At 40.7% G+C, this 22,596-nt stretch overlaps 1 protein-coding gene across 11 annotated transcripts in view; it reads left to right on the top strand.

Annotated features, from left to right (window-relative positions):
* LOC135698743 (uncharacterized) overlaps positions 1 to 22,596 on the top strand; it is a 161,364-nt gene that overhangs the window by 85,807 nt on the left and 52,961 nt on the right. For 6 of the 11 annotated variants that reach the window (XM_065218853.1, XM_065218856.1, XM_065218858.1 and 3 more), the window contains one exon: positions 2,075 to 2,259. In XM_065218853.1, the coding sequence (XP_065074925.1) occupies positions 2,075 to 2,259 (185 nt within the window). The remainder of the gene's footprint in view (positions 1 to 2,074; positions 2,260 to 22,596) is intronic. The other 5 variants (XM_065218854.1, XM_065218857.1, XM_065218859.1 and 2 more) reach the window with 1 other exon arrangement.

Below are 22,596 nucleotides of genomic sequence, written 5' to 3'. Positions count from 1 at the left end.
ACTCGGGGGAGGGAGTATGAAGGGCTACTGTTGCGGGCACTGGCAGCACTACCACATCTACTCCTCGGTCGCAGTTGGTTCCCTCGGCATTGGAAGATCTCGCCTCTGCCTGACAGCTTACGTCAACACGATGGCAGCCCACTTGGAAACGGAACCTTGTCATGACCACCAGTCTTCACTGTCCGTTTTGCCAAAAATCTCTGGTAGCAGAGCGATCCAACAGCTACCTTTCCTATTATTCTATTAAACAAATGCGTAAAAGCCCGAGTTTGAGCTTGGATTTAATGCATCAATCCCTACGCAAATACAGTGAGATCTCGATTTCGCAAACACGAAACGGTATATCAAAGAACCCAGCATTGTATTATTAAACTCGATGTTTCTTAATATTGCAATCACTACGGAAGCCAATGAAAGGACTTGCAGGAGACCAGCTTCAAGATACGGCTGTAATAAAACTAGTAGAAATCAAAAAAGGCACAAACTACGTGTTGCCAACATCGAGATCTAAATGTATACTATAAAATCAAATTATTTGTTGGGGCGACCCCGGCGTAATGGTTAGCATCCATATCTCTCACGCCAAAGTCACGAGTTCAAATCTCACCCCCAGACAAGTCACGAATGACCCAAAAACGTTAGAGTAACTATAATAATAATAAAAAAAATATTTGTTTTTATGAATCGGAACCGAAAATCGAACGTTAATAATCAACCCAATCGATTTCTAGTGTGTTTGAGATCGATTCATTAAATCAATAGATTTATGGAGTTTCAATTCAAAATCGCCCATTTCTACACAGAAAAAAATTCTGAATATTACTGATGATGTATTTATTTTCACCCAAACTACCAACATGCAAGAAATATTGCTCACAAAAATGGATGGTTGCATACAATATTTAGAATATTTCATGACATGTCTCATAGCTTTACATGATCTAAAATGTAAACTTGTATGGAGTGACGCACGTGACGCTCCATTTATGTGCATCATATTGAATAGAAATTTACACTGCTTTTTCGAAGGGTAAAGTTACGGGATATCTGCTTAATAAGAACCTGAAATTCAAGCCAAACAATGCACAATGTCCTTAGTAACATTGACAGATACTCTTAGACCATGTAGGACATTTTCAGTTTTTATCAGCACACTGTTCAATGAAATCTCTAGCATCAAATATGACAAACACAGATGAAGAGAATCGATCAATGTTACTTAGGACTTTATTTATTGTTCGGATTGAATAGAAATTTAATCTTATCACCAAATATACTATAAATACGGTCAGAAAGTTTCTAAAACCATGATCATTTAGTTGGTTGTATAGTTAGTTTGTGCAGTAGAATCATCAAGACTGTTATAGGTTACAGAGACGAATGATGATAAGATACAAACAGCAACGTAATTTTCTAAACATATACTGGGGGTCGATTTTCCGGTTCTCACTGTTTCTAATCAAGCAGCCAATCGATATTTCAAGAGAACTGAAAATCACCCCTCATGATTCAAATGTTACAGTCAAAGAACAGCCCAATTTTCTAAGCAAAGACATCAAAAATCGATTTGATGTGCGTCAACACTTGTTCACTCAAATCAATAAGACAAAATGTGATTGACACTGTTTGCCATCATTCCTACTAGAACTAATAAATTTTGTGTAGAATATCCATAAACCACACTAGATGCTATTCCACTGATACAAACATTTAGTAATCACCATCCCCGTAGGACACGTAGCGGCGCAAATCAGTTCCCTTAGCGGTAATGTACTTAGATAGCTTTAATGTTTGTTTGCTTGGGGACCAAACTCTGTCCGGCCATTATTCGACCACCATCGATCAAAATTCGTCATTGTCAATTGTCACAGACAGATTTCGATCCCAACCGTCAGCGTGCATTTGTTACATAACTAATCTGCCCTAGATAGTGAAATTCGCCATAGCTGTAGCCTGCTAGCTTAGTTGCTCTGAACCCCGCAGAAATCCATCAATAACCAGTTCTAATAACATCTTCAAAAACAATTTTCCCATTTCCATTTGCCACAACGACGCTGTCCGTCCTCGTGCGCAGCAGCTTCGGTCAACGAACCGCCCTTGCCGCGGAGGAAAAAATGTCCGGAACTGGCCTACCGGACGCACGAGTTCATGGCGGCGAACCAGCGAGGAGGCAACGAGTCATCGGCGGCCCAGGCAGGAGGAGGAGGAGGAGCCGGTCACGATAGGCCCGATGCGGCGACGACTCACTCACGTGCTAGGGTAAGTACCTTCCGTGCGGATGCGCCCTCGATGTCCTAAATGTACCATTTTTACGAACATGTGGATGTGTCCGATACCAGTTGCGAAGGGACAATGGTGAGAAGTTTCCGGTTAAGGAGCACTCCCGGTCCCAGCTCAAACTACGACCACCGAATGCCAGATAAATGAAAATCAATGTTGTTTTCTTTGGTTGATTTTCCTCATTTATAGTTTTGATTTGTTTCGCAACGAGCAACCACGGCGTGATGGATTTATTTTCTTTTAGTGAGAACAGATTTATCAGAACACTGACTAATCAATCAGCACCGTTTGCGTAGGAGTGATCCGTGAATAATCTGAATTAATTACAGTGGAAAGCAAAGGCCATTAAATACGAATTACGTGCCGTTGTTGGCAGCTGAAAGCCGCAATGACCGGGTCATCAATTTCACACCGCTCCGGTGTTGAGTTGAAGGTCGACCGGCTTGTTTGGGGGTTGTGGGCCTCTGTTCCCATGTGGCATCTTCTATGTAACAACGGTGTAAGTGGTCAGGTGGCCAAGTTACACGATTTGCCACTTGGTGTTCATTCGTGTATCGGGCTTTTGGGATGGAAAACCGTTTAATTTTGGAATCGAAAAAAAAAATAGATTCAGGGCAGATTACGTGAAAGCATTTTGGGAAGCAATGGACTCAGGGGTGGCTTTTGAATCTTCTGACTAATTGATTTTTCGTTTTAACGCTGTCATGTTGTTTGTGAATATTTGAATAACAGGATTTTCTTATATATGTAGTTTTCTAGAACATGGTTATGTTTATAAATTCCTTTCTTTTGGTAAAGTTGTCTTAATGTATGTTTACGCAGCAAAAAGTGTTTAAAATCAATTCTACACACTTAAAAATAACTATTTAACACATGTTTGCCGTTGATTGTGTTTACCATTTTAGGAGTTAATTGCCGAATAACTTGAATTAAATTGGACTGATTGTGTCTACTATCTGGAGCTGATGATATTACGATGGTGGGAATTGCCTTTTATCGAAGCCAACAAATCAAGAAGACTGGCAACTTTGCCAGAATCCAAGCGACAGATACAGTAGCGCTACACTTGAGTAAAGGTGGAAGCAACGCATAGAAAAATTAGCAAATACACAAACCCTTCTTCTGAGGATGTAATCTTTGCTATCAAATTCGTTCGAAGCATTTACCTTTCAGCGGCAGATGGCGCAATTGTACCTGTCTCATAGCGTTCGTATGAGAAAATGGTAGAGTTGCCAGTCTTCTTGATTTGTTGTCTTCGCTTTTATGGTATTGTTCACTGATTCCTGTTATGGTTTCGATCGCTTCGATGGATGGTGGCATACTAGACGCACTTGGTCACTTTGTCTTTGAAATTTCGTAGGTGGAGCACTTTTGCAGCATTGGTAAGAATAGGAATGAACGTTCTATAGTGAATCCTGCACACTAAGATTTTTTACAGGAGTCAGTATTTTTTTACGGGTTTTTTGAATTGCTGAAAAAGTCGGTAAAAATTCAAATGACCGTTATCCGTATGGAATCAATGAAATCGACCAATTTTATTTTCTATCATTAAATGGGGTTAACAGAACTATGCATGTACAAGTTCAGGACAAATTTTATCATTAATAAATTTTCCACAGATTTTTAAACTTTTACCGAACAGTTCCGCAATTCAAAAACTCGGTAAAACCGTACTGACTCGATTAGTGTGTATGTGATGCTGTTCCTTCTGCTGGGAGATTCGTTGCGGTGATTGTGCCGTATGTGACAATCCTGGCCTGACTACGCCCAGTCGAAGGCCTGAATTCCCAGAGGAATGCAGGTAGGATTTTTGAATTCTGGTTGAATCTCGGTAGGAAGGCTGAGCTCCGAATTTGTTCTCACCTTCAGTGAGCCAAAACCGGGGTGATTCAACCAGATATCCTTCTACTTGTTACTGTCTGGATGATGTCGATGGTGAAGGTGATTCTTTAGGTAAGCTTTGATAGGAAAGTCCGATTGTTCGTGGCTGTCCGGTCCGGTCCGTCCTCAGGAGTGGATAACGATAAGTCCGCAATCATGGTCACGGCATCAATGATTCGTCCAGTGGTAGATCAGGACCCTACGTTGTGATTTGATGAATAAAATACGATAATGATTTCGGCCGTCCTGTCATGACAGTGGCAGATGCTACTGTGTTATGTTTATTGTACTCGTATTTCAGAGACAGCACATTACAGAGAAACAGTAAGAACAAGTGGTGGTATCTATCGATTGTTAGGGTTGATATAATCTACTTAGGGTCAAGGCGGTTAATGTCGCTTGCATTAGCAGTTATCTTAACTAATTTCTGAAAAAAATTACTTGTGTTTTACCCAATTAGTATCAACGTTCCGTCATATCGTATCTTCAAGTAATCTTTGCAAGCGCCACATTCGTTCAGGCTCTTTGGAACTACATGTGATGAAATATGAAACGCACCTTTTAAAGTGAATTTCACATAACAATGTTCAATACTTACTCACACATGAAATCTGCCTCGGCCAACCTGGCAGAACGCGCCCTAACTCTCACCGAACCAAAGGGCAGGACATGAAAGTGGAACCAACATGATGTGCATAAACTCGATAAAACCAACTCTAAGACCAGAAGGTCCCGAAGAAACGTGCTCAACTTTTTGGCTCAGCTCTGGTACTCTCTTTGGTCCCAAGCTAATCGATGCACCCCTCGAAACATAGGAAAATCCAGGAACCACTCATTTTATTTGTCAAACTTTTATAGTGAATCAAAACAAACATAGTGTAGTACTAGACTTTCGACTGTAATGGGGTACGTTCTTCGGTGTACTTGGGACCGATAGGTTCGTCCAGTGTGAACCAATTTAAAATCGTTAGTTTCAACCGGTTGATAAAACTGCGTAGGTTCTCGTGAAATACAGTGACCGGCACAAAAAAAGATCCACCAATCGAGGATAGCCCAAAGATTTTCGATGGTGTTCAAATGGGGTGGCTATTCTATGGGCTTTATGCACCAAGAACGGAAAAAGTGAGTGTTTTATTTGCCGTGTGCTTGGGATCGTTATCCTGCTGAAACGTGTCCCATTTTCAGAATGGATTCTTCCAAATTTTCACAATGAATATTGATAAACCCAGGCATGGAAAATCATTTACATTCATTTCGTGCATTCAGTTACATTCATTAACTTCTAACTTTTTTCATCAAGAGTATTTTATGAAATGGTGATTCAAACTTTTATAGGTTTTAATATTGTAGCCCGTCAGCCTTACGAGCTTTCCGTTGAAAGTAAAATGGCTTAAGCGCCACTCCCGAGGGAGACCATTTACCAATTTTGAGGTTGCCCGACCGTATGAGACCTTGCAGGATTAGGTTCCTATTTTTCCCAAATTTTGGGCGGAAAGCGAGTTGGCTGACTAGAGCTATTCAATTAGAAAAAGTATGTCACAAATAGTGAATTAAATGCAACTGAGGAGAAAATGCTGCCAATAAACCGCCCGGGCCAAGATTAACCAATGCGAGTGGTTATCATCACAGGCAAAGACTCTACTTTCACCCTGAGAAAACCCGTGTTAGATTTGGAAGTTTTCCAGTTGGTTTCGGAGCCAACCTCTCCAGTAAAAACCTCAAAAGAGAAAAAAAAACTACAGCGGAAAAAAAACCGGTCACATGAAAATCTTCCAAACAGATTCACTTCTATCTCATCAAGGCAGATCTATAACAACCTTTTTTGGCATAACGAAATTACAGGACTTAATTGCATATTTGCCTATTCAAAACCAAAGAGAGCTTTATTCCATAATGTTTATTGTCTAGGCGCGAAAGTTCATGTTCTGTTCATTTTGTTTGCTTTGTCTACCTAAAGGGTGTCCACGATGAAATTGCCACACACAAAATTGATTCGCAAAATTCGAGTTTTCATCCGATTGCCATCAAATTTTCAGGGATTGAGAAATAACTATTAAACTTCATTTTACCATTTTACTCGTATTTTATTTACAGTCCATACGCAAATGCCCGCACCTTGGCCTTAACCCCGGCCATAAGATTCTGCACAACCTGTGAATCAACCGTTTTTTGCATGTAAACCCATACTTTCTTCAGTTCCTCGACTGTCTTCACTACCTTAGGTCGTTTAAGAAGGTGCTGCTTCATAATCGCCCAGTACTTCTCGATGGGGCGGAGCTCCGGAGTGTTGGGAGGGTTGAACATTTTCGGCACGAAATTGACCTTATTGTCCGCATACCACTTCAGCACGTCCTTGGAGTAGTGGCATGAGGCCAAATCCGGCCAGAAGATTGTTGGGACGTTGTGGGCCTTCAGGAGAGGAAGCAGCCGCTTCTGGAGGCACTCTTTTATGTACACCTGTCCGTTCATCGTGTCCTGGGTCACGAAAGGTGCACTCCGCTTCCCGCACGTGCAGATGGCTTGCCAAACCAGGAATTTCTTCGCAAATTTGGACATCTTCTGAGTGCGGACATGCTCCGGAACGCTGAACTTATCCTTGGCCGTGAAAAACAGGTTGCCGGGGATCTGTTTGAAGTCGGCCTTCACATATGTTTCGTCGTCCATGATGCAGCATTCAACTTTCGTCAGCATGTTGAGGTACAACTTCCTGGCACGGGTTTTGGCGGACTTGTTCTGCTTCTCGTCGCGATTAGGGGCCTTTTGTACCTTGAACGTTCGAAGCCCAGCCTTAGTTTTGACCTTCTGGACAAAACTTCGGCTTAGGTGCAGCTTCTTAGCCTAACGGAGGCGTTCGGATTTCGGTTGAAGGCCCCAACTACGCGGTTGTGATTTTTGGTGTTGTACGGAATACTTTTTCCTTCACTTCTGGGCTTCCGATCGGTGGTCAACCGTTCCTCGAACCGCTTAATCACTCGCGACACCGTGGAATTCGCGATTCCCAACGTTTTAGCGATGGAACGATGCGAGAGATCCTTGTTCTCGTGATGAATGCGCAAGATTTTATTACGCACGAGCTGTTCTTTCGACTCCATTTCCGCGAGTTTTGATCACAGGACTTTAAAACTTGCAGGATGTAAATAATGCACTATGAACTAAATCCACCCAAATTTTCATTAAATTCTACCCAACGGTTAAAAAGTTAGAGCAATTTCATAGTGTGGCAATTTCATCGTGGACACCCTTTGCCTAATTGCCTCTACCTTTCCCTCTTTATCTACCTGTCTATCGAGCGTGTGTGTGTTGGGTTATGTTCTGGTATGTTTCATCCTCCTGTGCGTGTTCAAACGGCTCTCATTTGGGTTCACGTGCAAACGGTTAGAATGTGTACGCCTCGCAAGACCGGAAAAGTGCTACGGTTGCGGGCTCTCAAGTTTCAAGTCAACATGCGCATGGACGAAACATTTCACAAGGGATTCATTCAGTACTCACGGACCATTTATGCTGCAATACAGATGACGGTGATGCGGCGGATGAACGGAGGGGTTGGCGGTGAATCACCCGGTGTCTTTCCTTCACGGATACAGGTGGAAAATGCTGCAGATGAACGCGTTGGTCGGTTTAAAAACTCCTGATGCTACTGACGCGGTACGATAGCTGATCGCGCTTCGGTCGTCCCCAAAAAGATGATCGCGGGTTTTGTTACTAATGTGGCCGTTTCGCCCTGCCTAGGGCGCGTTTCTAACGGTCGCGGCCCTCTTCCGGCGTACCCCGGGTTACCTTCGAAACCGACGGTGGGGCCAGAAATGGTCACTAGCTGAATGAGTGGTGTGTCGGGCGTGCACAACCTTCGCCACGAATCTTCTTCCTCCAAAATCACTACACACGCTTCACACACTGCTCGGAACGAATAATGCCTATCGAAATAACTTACTAAACACACCACGGCGCGAGATTACGGGTGGACCACTCCTGCCTCTTCCACTGATCAGTCCAAAGTCTATGCTCCTTCTTCCGTGTTGCCTTGATGGCCGTTCCTATCACCCGATTTACCCGCTCGGTGTTGTTGACTTGCGGATGATATGCGGGAGTCAACCAGTGATTTACGCCGTATCGCTGCAGCAGATTTTTGAATATCTTCGAGACGAACTGTGATCCGTTGTCCGTGAGGATGATCTCCGGGACACCAAACAACCGGAAGATCATATTCTCCACAAATTCAACTAGTGGCTCCGCTTTAGCCTCCCGAAAAGGCTGAACAAGGACAAACTTGCTGAACACATCCGTTGCTACTAGCAGACAGGTGCAGCGATTTCTTCCCGACGCTGGTAGTGGCCCAATGTAGTCCAACGTGACAAATTGCCATGGGTATTCCACCGGTTTCTGCGATCACATTGGAGGTGTCACGTTAATGTTTCCTGCCTTGGTCGTCTGACAGATCAAGCACTCCCTGCAGAATTTTCTAATCTGCTCGTTCATCTTCGGCCAGAAGTATCGTTCCTTGATGGTGGCTAGGGTCTTCTCGAAACCGAAGTGGGCTTTGCCATGCTCCTGCTGAATAATACAGATCCTTTCCGCTTGCATGGGAAACTGTTTCCACGAGAATCAAGGGTCGTTCTGACGGCTGGGACACTTTACGTACTTCCAGATTTTCCCGTCTATCACACGATACTCGCCATACCGCACGGCGTCGGCTTGGATGTTTGTCGCTAGTTCCTCGAACTCCGGATCAAGCTGGATAGCCATGACCATCTCGATCGATCTGGACAGACAATCTCTCTGGTAGAACCCAGCAAGACCCATCAGTCTACGAATGTCAACCCATAGCGTAGTCCAGGATTGGTTGAATCCTTGAATGGTCAATGGAGACGCCTCGCTCGGTCAGCAAATACCCCAGATACATCACCTGTTTTCTGCAAAACCTGGATTTCTCCAACGATATGGTTAATTTTCCCTTCCTCAATCGTTCTGCTACTATTCCGAGGAGTCGGGTTTCGGTGGCAATCACAATGTCGTCTAGATAAACAAAGACGAAGGGTTGAAGGTCGAATCCAATGACCTTGTTCATCAACCGACACATCGTGAAAGGTGCGTTTGTTAATCCAAACGGGCACACCTTGAAACGGAACAGCCCTTTCGACGTTCGGAACGCAGTGTAGTTCCTGCTCTCTTCGTTTAAAGGGATCTGGAAATAAGCATCCTTTAAGTCGATAATTGTGTAATATTTTGCATGGCCTAGCCTGTGGAATATATCCTGCATGTTTTGCATCGGATATGCGTCCTTGACAGTCATCGCATTTATACGGCAGACACGTATTTTCCCATTGGACTTCCTCACCGGGACCAGCGGGTTAGTCCACTCGCTGTAGCATTCTTCGATTGCGTCCAGCTCCTTAAAACGCTCGATCTCTGCATCAATCTCCTTCTGGATGAAAGGGGAACATTTATAGATTGGTTGGTTCCTCGGCTTAGCATCCTCCTTGTGTACGATCTCGTACTGGATTAGGTCGGTTCGACCTAGCTTCCCATGGAGCGGTAAACTCGAACTCCTTAATTGCTTCGATTAGTCTATTTCTCTCGCTTTCCGACAACTCGTGTTCCGTCTCGATGTTTTCCGGTACTGGTTCTGCCGGCACGTTACGTCGGTATGTCGAGTGTCTCATCCGGCTCTTTCTCTTCCACCTTCGGTAGCTTCCCTGTTGGTTCTATGTTGAAGCAGATGTACGGCTCTGTCACAGCTTGTAGGGTCTCGATTTTCTCCAGTCCGTTCCCGACGTTCGGTTGGATTCCAAAACTTTCCCAAAAATCCGCTCCTAAACTGAGAGTTCTAAAATGTTGTTAACCTGGAGTGGTACGAAGCCAACGGAGTCACTTTCGTACCCAAGTACATGAACCCCCCTACGCATCGGCAGGGTTGCTTCCACTCACTTGCTATAAAAACATATTTTTCGGAATTATGCAATCATTAGATGGTATAATGATATGTTGTACTTGTAAGTAACGAGGAGAGGGTGTAAAGTATGTGTTTGAATCATAAAACCTGTCAATTTCGCTTTCAGAGCGACACAATAAGCGATCTTATGATTCGTGAGCGTTCACTCAGAGTGAGCACTCACGAGTCGTAAAATCGCTGATTGTGACGCACTGAAAGCAATATTGACAGATTTTATGTGTCAAACACATACTCTACGTCCTCATCTTCTAACTTACAAGTACTAACTATAACTATACCATCTCATGATTTCATAATTCCAAAAAACATTTTTTTATAGCAAGTGAGTGGAAGTAACCCTGCGCATCGGAACTAAGGCCCATCGAAAAATACTGGGCTATTATGAAGCAGGCACTACGGAAGTATCGGAAGGTCAAATCTGAGGAAGACATGAAGAAAAAGTGGGTTTCCGAAGATGTTGCACAGAACCTTATGAGTGCAGCGTACGGTTATGGTATTTAAGTTGAATGAAATAAATATGCCAAAAGCTTACTAATGGGTTTCTACAGCATTTTTTTTTCCGTGATGCAATTTGATGTGGGACACCCTTTATGTAACGCTCCATTTATGTGCATCATATTGAACAGAAATTTACACTGCTTTTTCAAACTGCTCAATGTTTTCTACGTAGATCGAGTGATTTCAAATTTCAAAACAATGATTTTTCATGATATTGAGGGCAGTTTTTAAATCGATTCCAAAATGCTAGCGGGATAAAACGTCTGATTCATGGTGCAAAATACACCGCAACATTGGGGTAAAATGGTACCGCAAATGATTATTCCTTTATTAAACATCAGACATACGGTCTCAATAGAGCGTTAAACTGGTATTCATAGCGTAACACATCTTAAAAATATACGAGAGATCAATATATAATTAATTTACTCTCGATGATTTTAACAGCTGTGTCATGTTTTTCACAAAATACAATTGTTTAAAAAATCAGTATGCCAATACATGATTTTAGGATCAGGAATTATTTGTGAATCCTCCGGATGAAAACAAACAGAGACCGTTTCCCGGAAAACTGAGAAATAGTTATCGTTGTTTTCCTACATGTTGGCATTTTACCCCAGGGGGTGAATTATGGGCCGTTCTCCTCTACGTGAAACTAAGGCTCTCGGTCACCTTGCCTCAAACTGTTTCGATTTTTATAGTATACTTTTCCACACAGGTACTCTGCCCGATAAAACACTAAACCATCGTCGCCGTTGTTGCTCTTGTTGACACATTATTTTCGTTGTTGTTATTGTTGTCGTTGTAGATGTCGGTGTCATTATTTTAAATTCAATTAGTTTTGTTTGTTCGGTTCGTTTGGACATTAAACACATATTTGATGAAACTGTACATTTCCTCACCTATGAAGCGATGGGTATTGGTCTGGTGCCCGAGTTTCGTTCCCACTAATGGACATTGAACAGATTCTCCCTACCATACATGTACGTAGGCACTAGCAGCAAATATACATGTACTTATCGGACATGCACCTGCCAGCTGCTGCCCAGCCACTTCTGTGGTTCCTCGTAGATGCGGAATAACACGGTTTCGTATTCCATGAAACACGTAAATAAATCTGCATAGAAATAAATCTGGCTGGCAGTTTCTCATTTAATAGCCCTTTGACGGCTCTCGAACGTATCGATTTTCGCGTTCGTTGCAATGTGCCTTATAAATAAAACATTTCGGAACGGTTGTTCAGATGTGGAAGGATTTTTTTTAATGGGAGAAAGTACTGTTTTGTACAATCATACAATCACAAGACAGAGCCAATTGCTTTCGTATTTGCACGCGTGTCATTCTCATTTCCATTCATCATTGCTCTGGCTGGGCAAGAACACAATCGTTGCACACGCACACACACACACACACATACTCACATCACATCGCATTCAGCACAAACACACTGAAGCAATGAAAACACAGGCGCCATAACAACATCATGTTTTTACGTTCGTTTCAGTTTAAACAAAAAAGTAATAATTTCCACCCCAAATTCAATGTTGTCGTAATTAGAGTACAAACAAATCAGTAGTGCCACCAATAATTGGCATCCCGCTATTATAAATGTATAGTTTTTTTTTTTCTTTCACCGCAATTAGAAGTAGTGGTCCGTTGTGTTTGTTGAAATCATTATCCGTTGAAGAATGTTAATTAAAATGAATACGTTATTTGAAATATCATGGAACGGAAATTCCAAAACCAAGACAAACCATCATCCGGTCGCGGATCTCTTACTTGATTTGTAGCTTAATTATCGTTTCATCGTTTTTTCATCAGTTTTGTTGAGTTCGGTCCTTATATTAAGAAATATGATAATCCATCTGTACTGTAGCATGTGCCGTTGTGAACAATTTTTATCTTTCTCAAATTGGTCGAATGCTGTTTGGGTTTATTGTTTTCTTTTGTTTTTACCGCTATGCTTACTTCAATCATTAGTATGTAGGATCGTCATCGTCATCCAATCTTGCTTAGCTTTTATACAAGTTTTTCAATTGTTCATTATACTTAAGGAAACAGCAGAGGAAAAAGAGAGATCTTAACGAACGTTCTATTTTTTTAATCAAATCAAAACAAATATGAATTAAAGTAAAATTAATTTTATCGCTGAACTTTCCAAGTGATAACATTTTAATACGATGAGCAGCTAATTAATGCACATTTGGGTGCTTCATATTGTAATAAAAATATTTGCAATCTTAAAGGCCACCTTTTAGTTTGATTGATAACCCAAAATATAAGCCTATTAAAAAAAATGACAAAAATGATGAAGGTTTAGCGGTCGATCAAATGGCCTATAAGATATCATTTATTTTTTTTTTCGAAATTAAGCACATTAATGCACATGCATTACTTTTTGAGCTTTCAACTTATTTATTAAAGAAATAATAAATCTTTCTATGAAATTGAGTCATAGCTTACTTTCAGTAGACATTTAAATTTAAACGTTTCTGTTGCATAATAGGTTCAAAATCAAAATATCTATTGGTTAAGGGTCTTTCCAGTTTATCCATAAACAACATTTTAGCTTCGAAATACACTGGAACCTCTGGAACCGGGGGTTCGCAAATAGAATTTGTGCGTAAGGAGCTGTTCATAAACTACGTAGACTGATTTTTAGAGGTTTTAGACTTCCCCGCGTAGGTAATGTCCCCTAAAGAGTCTACATAGTTTATGAACAGCCTCTAAAACTACAAGGTACAGCCCTATGGGGTTGTACGCAATGGTGACGTAGGACTACGTGGTTTTATATAATAAATCTTATTTGTTAACTGCAGCAGGAGCTTGCGTTGTGTAGGAATAGGAATTTGAGCGGAGTTATCTCTTGGGTGGTGAGACCAGTTGGAATTCAACTTTGAAATCTGTGTTAGGGAAATCGATTTTCTCAGGCAATCGGTGATAATTTTAATTATCATAGTAGAGTTGCACATCCGCATAAAAGCATATCTTTTGACAGATACGCGTATTTCGTCTACTTCTTGCAGACTTCATAAGTGCCAAGTAGTGTGTTGTGGTGTTGAGTACTTGACTTGGCACTGATGAAGTCTGCAAGTAGTAGACGAAATACGCGTATCTGCCAAAAGAAAAGCAATTATAACGGAATTTAAAGGAAATAAACCAACCCACTCAAAGCTCTTCATAGAAAATTACTGTCACAATATGGGTATCTTTGGAATCGGGGTCACGTGTAAGAACAAGAAATCCATGTCTGACGCCATTTTTAATCGGAAACCTTCAATTAAATAACTGGTGATGTGCATCTAGAACACGAAGTTGAGAGCACGCAACAAGCTAAGATGCGATAAGCAATAAGCTTGAAATGTGAAATAGAAGAAAAATCGTCCCTCATCAAAAGTAAGAAAACAACGTTCAATAAACTTCTTATCACCTTAATATACCTATCTTCAAAATAAACATTCCATCAGCACGAAAGAAGCCAAAACGAATGCCACGAAACCTGTAATTATAACTTCCGGAACAGTATCCCTACGCAGACTCGGACCAAAGTTCGCGATTTCCGGTTACCGTTCTTGCATGTTGTGCCGGACATGGAGAACATTATTCAGTTTAACTACGATAAACGAACCAAGGATACAAACCGCTGGCCTCATTATTTACGGGTTTGGATCACAGGTTGATAAGCTCTAACCACTCGGCAGATGGTGTACAACGGCTCAGAAAATCATCAGCAAGTTGCTGAGACATGGGAAATCGTACCATAATAATTAACCATATTCTCGTTCACGTTCGAACCGTATTTTCCATTCGACTGCAAACGAGAACATGGATGAATGTATCCTAAGGACTATGAGGAGAAAAATGTGCACCATATTTGAGGACCAAGCTTGTATACACTAGGACCGTTTCACTCAGTCAGGAGTATACAATCCTAGACTGAGTAAAATTTTCATGGATTATCTCCATGTTCTAGAAATTTTTCCTGATTTTCCGCGGCTGCTGTCTGGAAGATTCAACTAGCTTTTGAGTAAATCCGTGTACAATGCAATGGAAAACCAAAACATAATAATCTTCCTCTTCGTGCAACTGCGCTCAACTACTTGACTATCATCTACAAGTCATGCAAAATTGTGTCTTCATCTTAAGCATCCCAACCACCACCACCACCAGCAACTTTGCACAAGAAACCAATTTGTTTTATCTTCAATGGTTCATGTTTTACAACAAGTTTAGGGTGACTAAAGTAGGTTTTATCATAACTTTTTCCACATTGATTTCTTGTAAATTATGTATTCTAGTTCCTTTCAGAACAAACTGACTACGTAGGTTTTTGCTGAAGCTATGTTACTATGCTGCTATCTCTTTTTGGTGGAAAGCTATGCACGATTTTCGTCAGAAAAGTAGAATGGTCTGTGCCTAGAGGCACGAACGGAAGCTTGACGTAGGACCGCTAGTGGACGGGACAAATATGATGAACCTTCAGTTCTTTTAATTGATCGATAATCTATTATCTTAACTCTTTCCGTTTTTGAATTGGTGGCCTTGAAAAGGGCCGGTTGTTTTTCGAATGGTGGCCCTGACCGTTTGGAACGGATACCGTGTAACTGATGAAACAATAGTGATTATTGATACCTGTAATTTTAAAAGCTTGTTTGCGACATAAAATTCAGAATGATGATATTACTACTTACCTACATCAGCAAGTATAGGCCGATGGTAAGAGAAAAAGTTGATGAATACTTTACATCTAAGATCTGGAATATGTAGCGCAAACACCGTGAGTGGTCGTAGCAAACGTGTTTGCTCTTAGTTCTTTTAATTATTCGAAAATATATTATCTTAACTCTTTCTGTATTTGAATCGGTGGCCCTGAAAAGAGCTTTTGGTTATTCAAACGGTGGCCTTGAATAGGACCGTTTGTTGTTTTTTCCTAGTGTCCATCGAAAGGGTTGTTGAAGTTGGAGGGTACCGTACGAATAGGTACTAATCACTGATGTCTCAATGAGTGGGGAGAAGAGCCCACCTTCAATTCACGAAATTTTAACAATAGGGAGCTGACAACTCCACTCTCCCCATCCAAATCGCTTCAATCAGGCACCTTCCTGATGGTTCCACCCCCACAATGCATTTACACGATTATATGGAATGTGGAATATAAGAATATCATACTATGATTTTCTGCTAAGTAAGCAAAAACAATATCTGCAGGGAAATCAAGCATCTCAAAACCACAACACACGACGACAAAATATGATTAAGTTTTCACTTGGTATGTAATGAACAATAGATATATGCGATAATTCATATAGTCTCTGCGGTTGATGGTTAATGTTAAAGGTCAAAAACTGAAGCACTAGTACTAAAACCATAGAGGTAACTATAAGACTAGAAGGTGCTCAACTTTTTGGCTCAGCTCTGGTACTCTCTTCGGTCCCAAGCTAATCGATTCACCCCTCGAAACATAGGAAAATCCACTAACCCCTCATTTTATCTGTCAAACTTCCATAGCGAATCAAAACAAATATTGTGTAGTAGTAGAATTTCGACTAGAATGGGCACGTTAATCGTTTGCTTGGGACCAATAGGCTTGTCAAGTAGTGAGCCAATTTAAAATCATTTGTTTCGTATTGATATCTGGGCGCAGAAAAAAATGGATGTATCTCGGAACCATCTTAATGAAATAAAAATGTTGAGTGCTCAAAATGAAGTTCATTTATTGAACTTTAGCGTAAAAAATTATTCCGATTTGGTTTTGATGAAATGTCGAACTTTTCTTCGAATACCACTAATCATATTTTGGACATTTCCTGGCCCTTGTATATTGAATGGGTGCGATATCCTTCGCAGGTGTGGAAGCTGCCTTCCTACACATTCAATTGCCGTCAATAGTTGGCAATCGATGTCCGTCGGTGATTGGCACTAGATTGTGGAACAGAGGCCGACGTTAAATAAAGGAAAAAAGGAGAAGATATTTTGGACATTATGTTGGCCAACCTGATCGGCCGTTTTGACCAACCATCTCTTAATCTCTGTCGCATCCCGAGTCATCTTTTCACTCTTCTTCAACTTCTGTTTGACAACTGTCCAATATTTCTCAATTGGGCGGAATTGATGGCAGTTGGGTGGATTGATGTCCTTTTCGAAGAAATCTACTCCGTTGTCTCGAAACCACTATAGAACCATAGAGGCAACTCTGAGACCAGAAGGTCCCGAAGAAACGTGCTCAACTTTTTGGCTCAGCTTTGGTACTATCTTCGATCCCAAGCTAATCGCTGCACCCCTCGAAACCAGTGTTGGAAAAGTTCGCGATATTTCACGAAGTTCACCAAGGGAAAAGTTCGCGAGTCATAGGGAACTTTGATGAACTTTTCCATCACTCCTCGAAACATAGGAAAATCCACGAACCCCTCATTTTATCTGTCAAACTTTCATAGCGAATCAACACAAACATAGTGTAGTACTAGAATTTCGACTAGAATGAGGTACGTTAATCGATTTGCTTGGAACCAATAGGCTAGTCAAGTAGTGAGCCAATTTTAAATCGTTAGTTTCCACCGGTTGGTAGAACATCTCCGCTGTAGAGGCAGCTTGGAAAATCAGACCAAAACTTTACAGGTCCATTGTGAGCCTTAATTTACGGAAGAATCACTGGCGTGCACAGGGTGGGGCAAGGTGGGGCAATTGCCCCACCTTTTATAAATAAGATTTTTATTTGCTCGTTTACAAAATTATGATGTAAAATAGCTTTCTTGATAACTTGATTTTAAGATAAAATAATATTTCATAATATAAGGGCACTGGAAACCTTTTATTGCGTCAATTCGTGGTGGTAAATCGAATAAAAAGCTTTTTATCGAATATTTCTGGTGTAAAAATGTCATCAAGGTGGTGCATGGAGGGATTAATCAAAATTAATAACTCTGGTGTAAAAATTGAATCACGCTAAAAATTTGGAGGTTCACATTTAACTGAAAATTTCTGGTGGAAAGTTCGCAACACTGAGGTGAATGTAGAAGCAAGGTTTAATCATTTTTCTGGTGCATAATTTGCATCTTTCTGATGAATGCGAGCTTCATTGAAAATTTATGGTGGAAAATTTGCACCATTTTTGTGCATTAAGAGGCAAAGCCTGAAAATTGCACCACAAAGGTGCATGGTGAAACAAACTTTACTGACAAGTTTTGGTGCACCGTTCTGGTGAATGCAGGAGTATGCTTTATTGAAATTTTTGGTGCAAAATTTGCATCGCTCTGATAAATTAAAATATTTCTGGTGGAAAACTTGCACTGGTATGGTTAATGAAGGCACAAACTTTATTTAAAATTAAGCTACATTGAAAATTTCTGGTGGAAAATCTGCACCGTTCTGGTGAAAGGATGGGCAAGCTTTTCCGAAATTGTTTTGTCTTAATTTTGCATCCTTTAGCTTAATAGAGAAGCAAATTTTAATAATAATTTCTGGTGTAACATTTGCACCATTCTGATGATTGGAGGGAAGCTACTTTACTGTAGATTTATGATGAAAAATCTGAAAATAGGGGCAATCTTTATTTGGTGGAAAACCTGCAACATTCTGATGACAGGAGAAGCAATCTATATTGAAAATGTCTGGTGGAAAATCGAATAAGGAAATCTGCAGCAATCAGAAGATTGGAGAAGCAATTTTTATTGAACAATAACGGTGAAAAATTTGCATGGTTCTAGTCAATTGAAATTTTCTGGTTTAAAATTACCTGACGGCAAGTTTGTATTGAAAATTTCTGGTGTAAGATTTGAAACAATCTGCTACATGGAGGGGCCAGCTGAATTGAAAATTCCTTATGCAAAAATTGCACAGTTCTGGTGAATGGTTCTGCTTTATTGAAAATTTCCGAGAAGAACCTCAAGAGTAATGAATTCTGAGGACAGTTTCAAAAGAAAAGATTTCTGGGGATGATTTCATGAAAATTCTGTGAATAATTTCTAGTGCATTCTGCAGATAGTTCCATGATAATTTTGAACATAATACCGAGAGAATCAAATTTTGAATGAAATTACAAAGGGATGTTGAGGAAAAATTTCAAGGATGTTCCGAGGGTAATTTCAAGCTCATCCTAGAAAGAATTTTTGGAGAATACTGAGGAAATTATTCTGAAATATTAGGGGAATTTCAGTTCCAAGGTGTTCTGAAAAAAAAAAAAGTTCAAAAATATTCCGAAAAGAGCCTCAAGGATATTGAATTTTTAGGACAGTTCCAAAATATTTCTGTTTCAAAGAAAATTCTGCGGATAATTTCTAGAGCATCCTGCAGATAGTTCCAAGATAATTTCGAAATGAATACCGAGAAAATTATGTAATATAGACTGTCTTGCAATGAGCACTCCCATATAGGATTTCTAGTGAAAACTAGATGTATGAGTGCTCATTACTAGACAGCCTATATTACATAATATAAGCCATAGCCTGTACGGGGTATAAGACAAAGCGGCTACAAAATCACTATATAATGGAACATTTCATCGATATTGTGCGCATACTTTGTAAAGGTGGCCGACCACTTCGTGAACATTCTGGGAAAATGTGCCTCCCAGTTGGTGGCTAACTACGATCCTGTGCTGGAAAACACTTGGCGGAAGGTGTCAAAAAATGCCAGTACACAAGTAACCGTATTCAAAATGACATGATTACGTCGTTGCACAATGTAATGTTGCGGAACATTGCGAAAACCTTGCGAGGAAAACTAGTGGCAATCATTGCAGATTAGACGAGCGATTGTGGCCACCCCGAGCAGTTGGTGATTTTCATCAGGTATATTGATAATGATCGGCAGACGGATACATTCGTGGGTGTGAGACGGGTGTTGACAACAGACGCGATGACCATCTTCAATACCATTTCTGAGGTCCTGACAGCGATGCAGATTTCTTGGGAGCAGTTGATGGCAGTAGAAACACTGGAATAAGAGACCAGCGGAGAAAAAAAACATGAATTTGGCAACACGATAAACATCAAAGCAATCCTGGCATCACTAACATTTGTAACTGCTTGCCAGTGACTTCGCACGAGCGAGTTCATGAGTGATTGTTAAACTCCTCCCTACCATTTGTAAACATTGCAGATTGGAACCGCTTTTGACAGTTAGATTGGAATCATAACAGTGTATCCGCTGGTCTCTTATTCCAGTTTTTCTAGATGGCAGTATGTTTTGACAGTTCCAGCACGATGGCTGGCAGCACTGCTGAAGTACAAACCAAGTGCAAGGACAAAAACAGCAATATATTTTTATGAAGAGCTTTGAGTGTGTTGGTTTATTTCCTTTTAATTCCGTTATAATTGCTTATTTTTTGACAGATACGCGTATTTCATCTACTACTTGCAGACTTAGATTGGATTGATCAAGAGCAATATACTGTTTGTTCACTGCTATGCGCACTGTTTCAACCTTGTACTTGTTGACGCAGTGTGCATGCGAAAGGAGAATGTAATTCTTATTGGTCATTTATGTCGGTTTGTCGGTGCTATCACTACCAGCTGATGTGACTTCAGCTGAATCCAACCACCAAGGCAACAACATTGCAGCAAATGTATCATTTCGGTTATTATTGCATCCATTTGACGAACCGGTTATCATCGACATCGTCGATGGGATTAAATTGTCAATTCCATTGGCTGTCTGAAAGCAGTTTGCATTGCAGAAGATGAATCACCACCGGAGCAAAAAATTAACAAAATTAGCTAAATTGAACAGTAGGCAAACAGTGGTGGATGGACAGCACCATCCACCACGCACTTTGAAGTACTCCCCATCTCCAGATTAAATGCACCATAGAAAAAAAAATTGCCCCTCCTTAACAAGATCCCTGTGCACGCTAGTGGGAAGAATACGTTTTTTTCAGGCACTCCTGCTTGTACATTTTGGGATCCATAGTCTTGTTTGCCACGAAAACCTGGGTTATTTGTCCGCAGCTGCAAATACCTTGCCAGATCATAAGCTTTCTTGCAAATTTATCGGCAAAAACGTATTTGAACTTGCAAGGGACATCACCTCAACCACTGGCTTAATAGAAATTTATCTCCTGGAAGCTGCCCATAATCCTTCGTATTTTGTAAGAACCTAATTGTACACCGTCCAGGCCACTAGATTCTGTCCAGTTTGGTTGCGTACTGGCCCGAAAAGATCCAAATTCTTCTCGCTGACGAATCCTTCTGACGGCGCTTAGTTCCTCTTGCTATGATCCTGCCGATCGATAGTATGCCACTCACGCAAACGCTGCACCCGGTCAATTTAGTCAATTTCAACGACTTCGCGATTTTCCACGTGAGTGTTCAAAATTAATTTTCCGTTCGCGGCTTATATCAAGTGTAACTTCTTTTAACAAAAAAATACATTTCGTTAGATCAACGTGGATTTATTTCCGGAAGGTCTGTGGCTACTAGCTTGCTGATTCTAACTACTACCTGTTTTCGGCTATGGAAGATAAAGCACAGGTTGACGTAATCTTTACGGACCTAAAGACTGGAACGAGCAAAAATTGGTTGACAAAAAAATCGTTTCTTTCAGTCAAACACAAAAATCTTCTTATTTTTCTTTTGGTAGTTCAGTTCATATATTTAAAGGAAAAAATGTTCGTTTATTTTTTGGTTTGCCAAATCCGAACTGCCATACCTTCCGCTTAACCCCGTCCATTAAATTTTGCACAGTGTTCTCATGGACCTTATTCGCCGCCGAACGCCAGTTAGATTTAAACTGCTGCTCGTTTTCCATGGATTTATTAGTTTTTTTGAGATTCCGTTTGACCGAGGCCCAATACCATTCGATAAGGCGGTGTTCTGGGCTGTTGGGAGCGTTGTGGTCTTTGGGTACCACAACCACGTTATTCGCATCGTACCACTCGATTGTCTTTTCCCATAGAGGCAGCTCGCCAAGTCCGGCCAGAACATCACAGGTCTATTATGTTGCTTTAGGAATGATAGCAGCCACTTTTCCAGACACTCTTGGACGTAGATCTTTTGATTGATGGTTCCCGTAGTAATGAAAATGCCGCTTTTTAGACCACACGTACATATGGCCTGCCAGACGAGATATTTTTTTGGGAACTTCGATAGTTGATGGTTTTGAAAATTTCAGCCACCTTCCCTTTTCCTGATGGGATATAAAACTTATGTCCCGGAAGCTGCTTGAAATCCACCTTCACATAAGTTTCCTCGTGCATGACGACACAGTTGAACTTTGTGAGCAGATTCGTATACAGCTTTCGAAACCGCTGCTTTGTCGACGTGTTTTGTTTGTAATCTCGGATCGCCACCTTCACCTTTTTCTAAACGTCAACACACCAAATTTAGGTTTTCAATATCAGTAAAACGGATTGCTGGATCATGACCAGCAATCCAATGCTTTACTGAAAAACAGCAAACGATATTTTTACTAAAAACATCAGCTAACATAAACTAACACCCAGTAAAAGAGCTGTCAAACTGTTAGCATCACAGTCGCAAGTATTTTTGCATTCGTACACCACCATTCAAACAGCCGGAAGAGGAAGAGCTAAAAAACTACAAAATAGATAAAATTATGTAGGTAAGGACACTGGCTCGGACACTGGTTATATTTAATAAACGATACTTGGAAAGGAGTCTGACGATTTTATCTTTATTATTCGTATATTTACAGAAGCTTGAAGCTCATGTAGTGAAAACAAATTCGATTTACTGAATTTAATTGTTTAATCAGCAAAATGCTGCCAAATGTCAAAATTTTTAAGTGCTGAAAGATCAGTAAAGAAATATTGCTGATTTTCAGTAAAAGGTTGTCATTTTGACAGAAGTTGGAATTGCTGAAAAAATCAGCAGCATTATTTTGCTGGAATGTTTGCTGATCTTTCATCAAGTCTAAAATCAGCAAAATTGTGCTGATGTTCAGCGATTTAAATTTGGTGTATAAGCAACCCGGCTCGTTTATTGGCCCGCTTCACAGAAGTATGGGAGATTTTGAGCTTGCCAGTGACGTCC

This window comes from Ochlerotatus camptorhynchus, unplaced genomic scaffold (genome assembly GCF_037179485.1).
Source record: "Ochlerotatus camptorhynchus isolate MF236.1 unplaced genomic scaffold, CSIRO-AGI_Acam_v1.1 ptg000094l, whole genome shotgun sequence".
In the NCBI taxonomy this organism is placed as follows: Eukaryota; Metazoa; Arthropoda; class Insecta; order Diptera; family Culicidae; genus Ochlerotatus; species Ochlerotatus camptorhynchus.
Note: the sequence above shows the minus strand (reverse complement) of the source record. Positions and strands in the feature narration are given on the sequence as shown.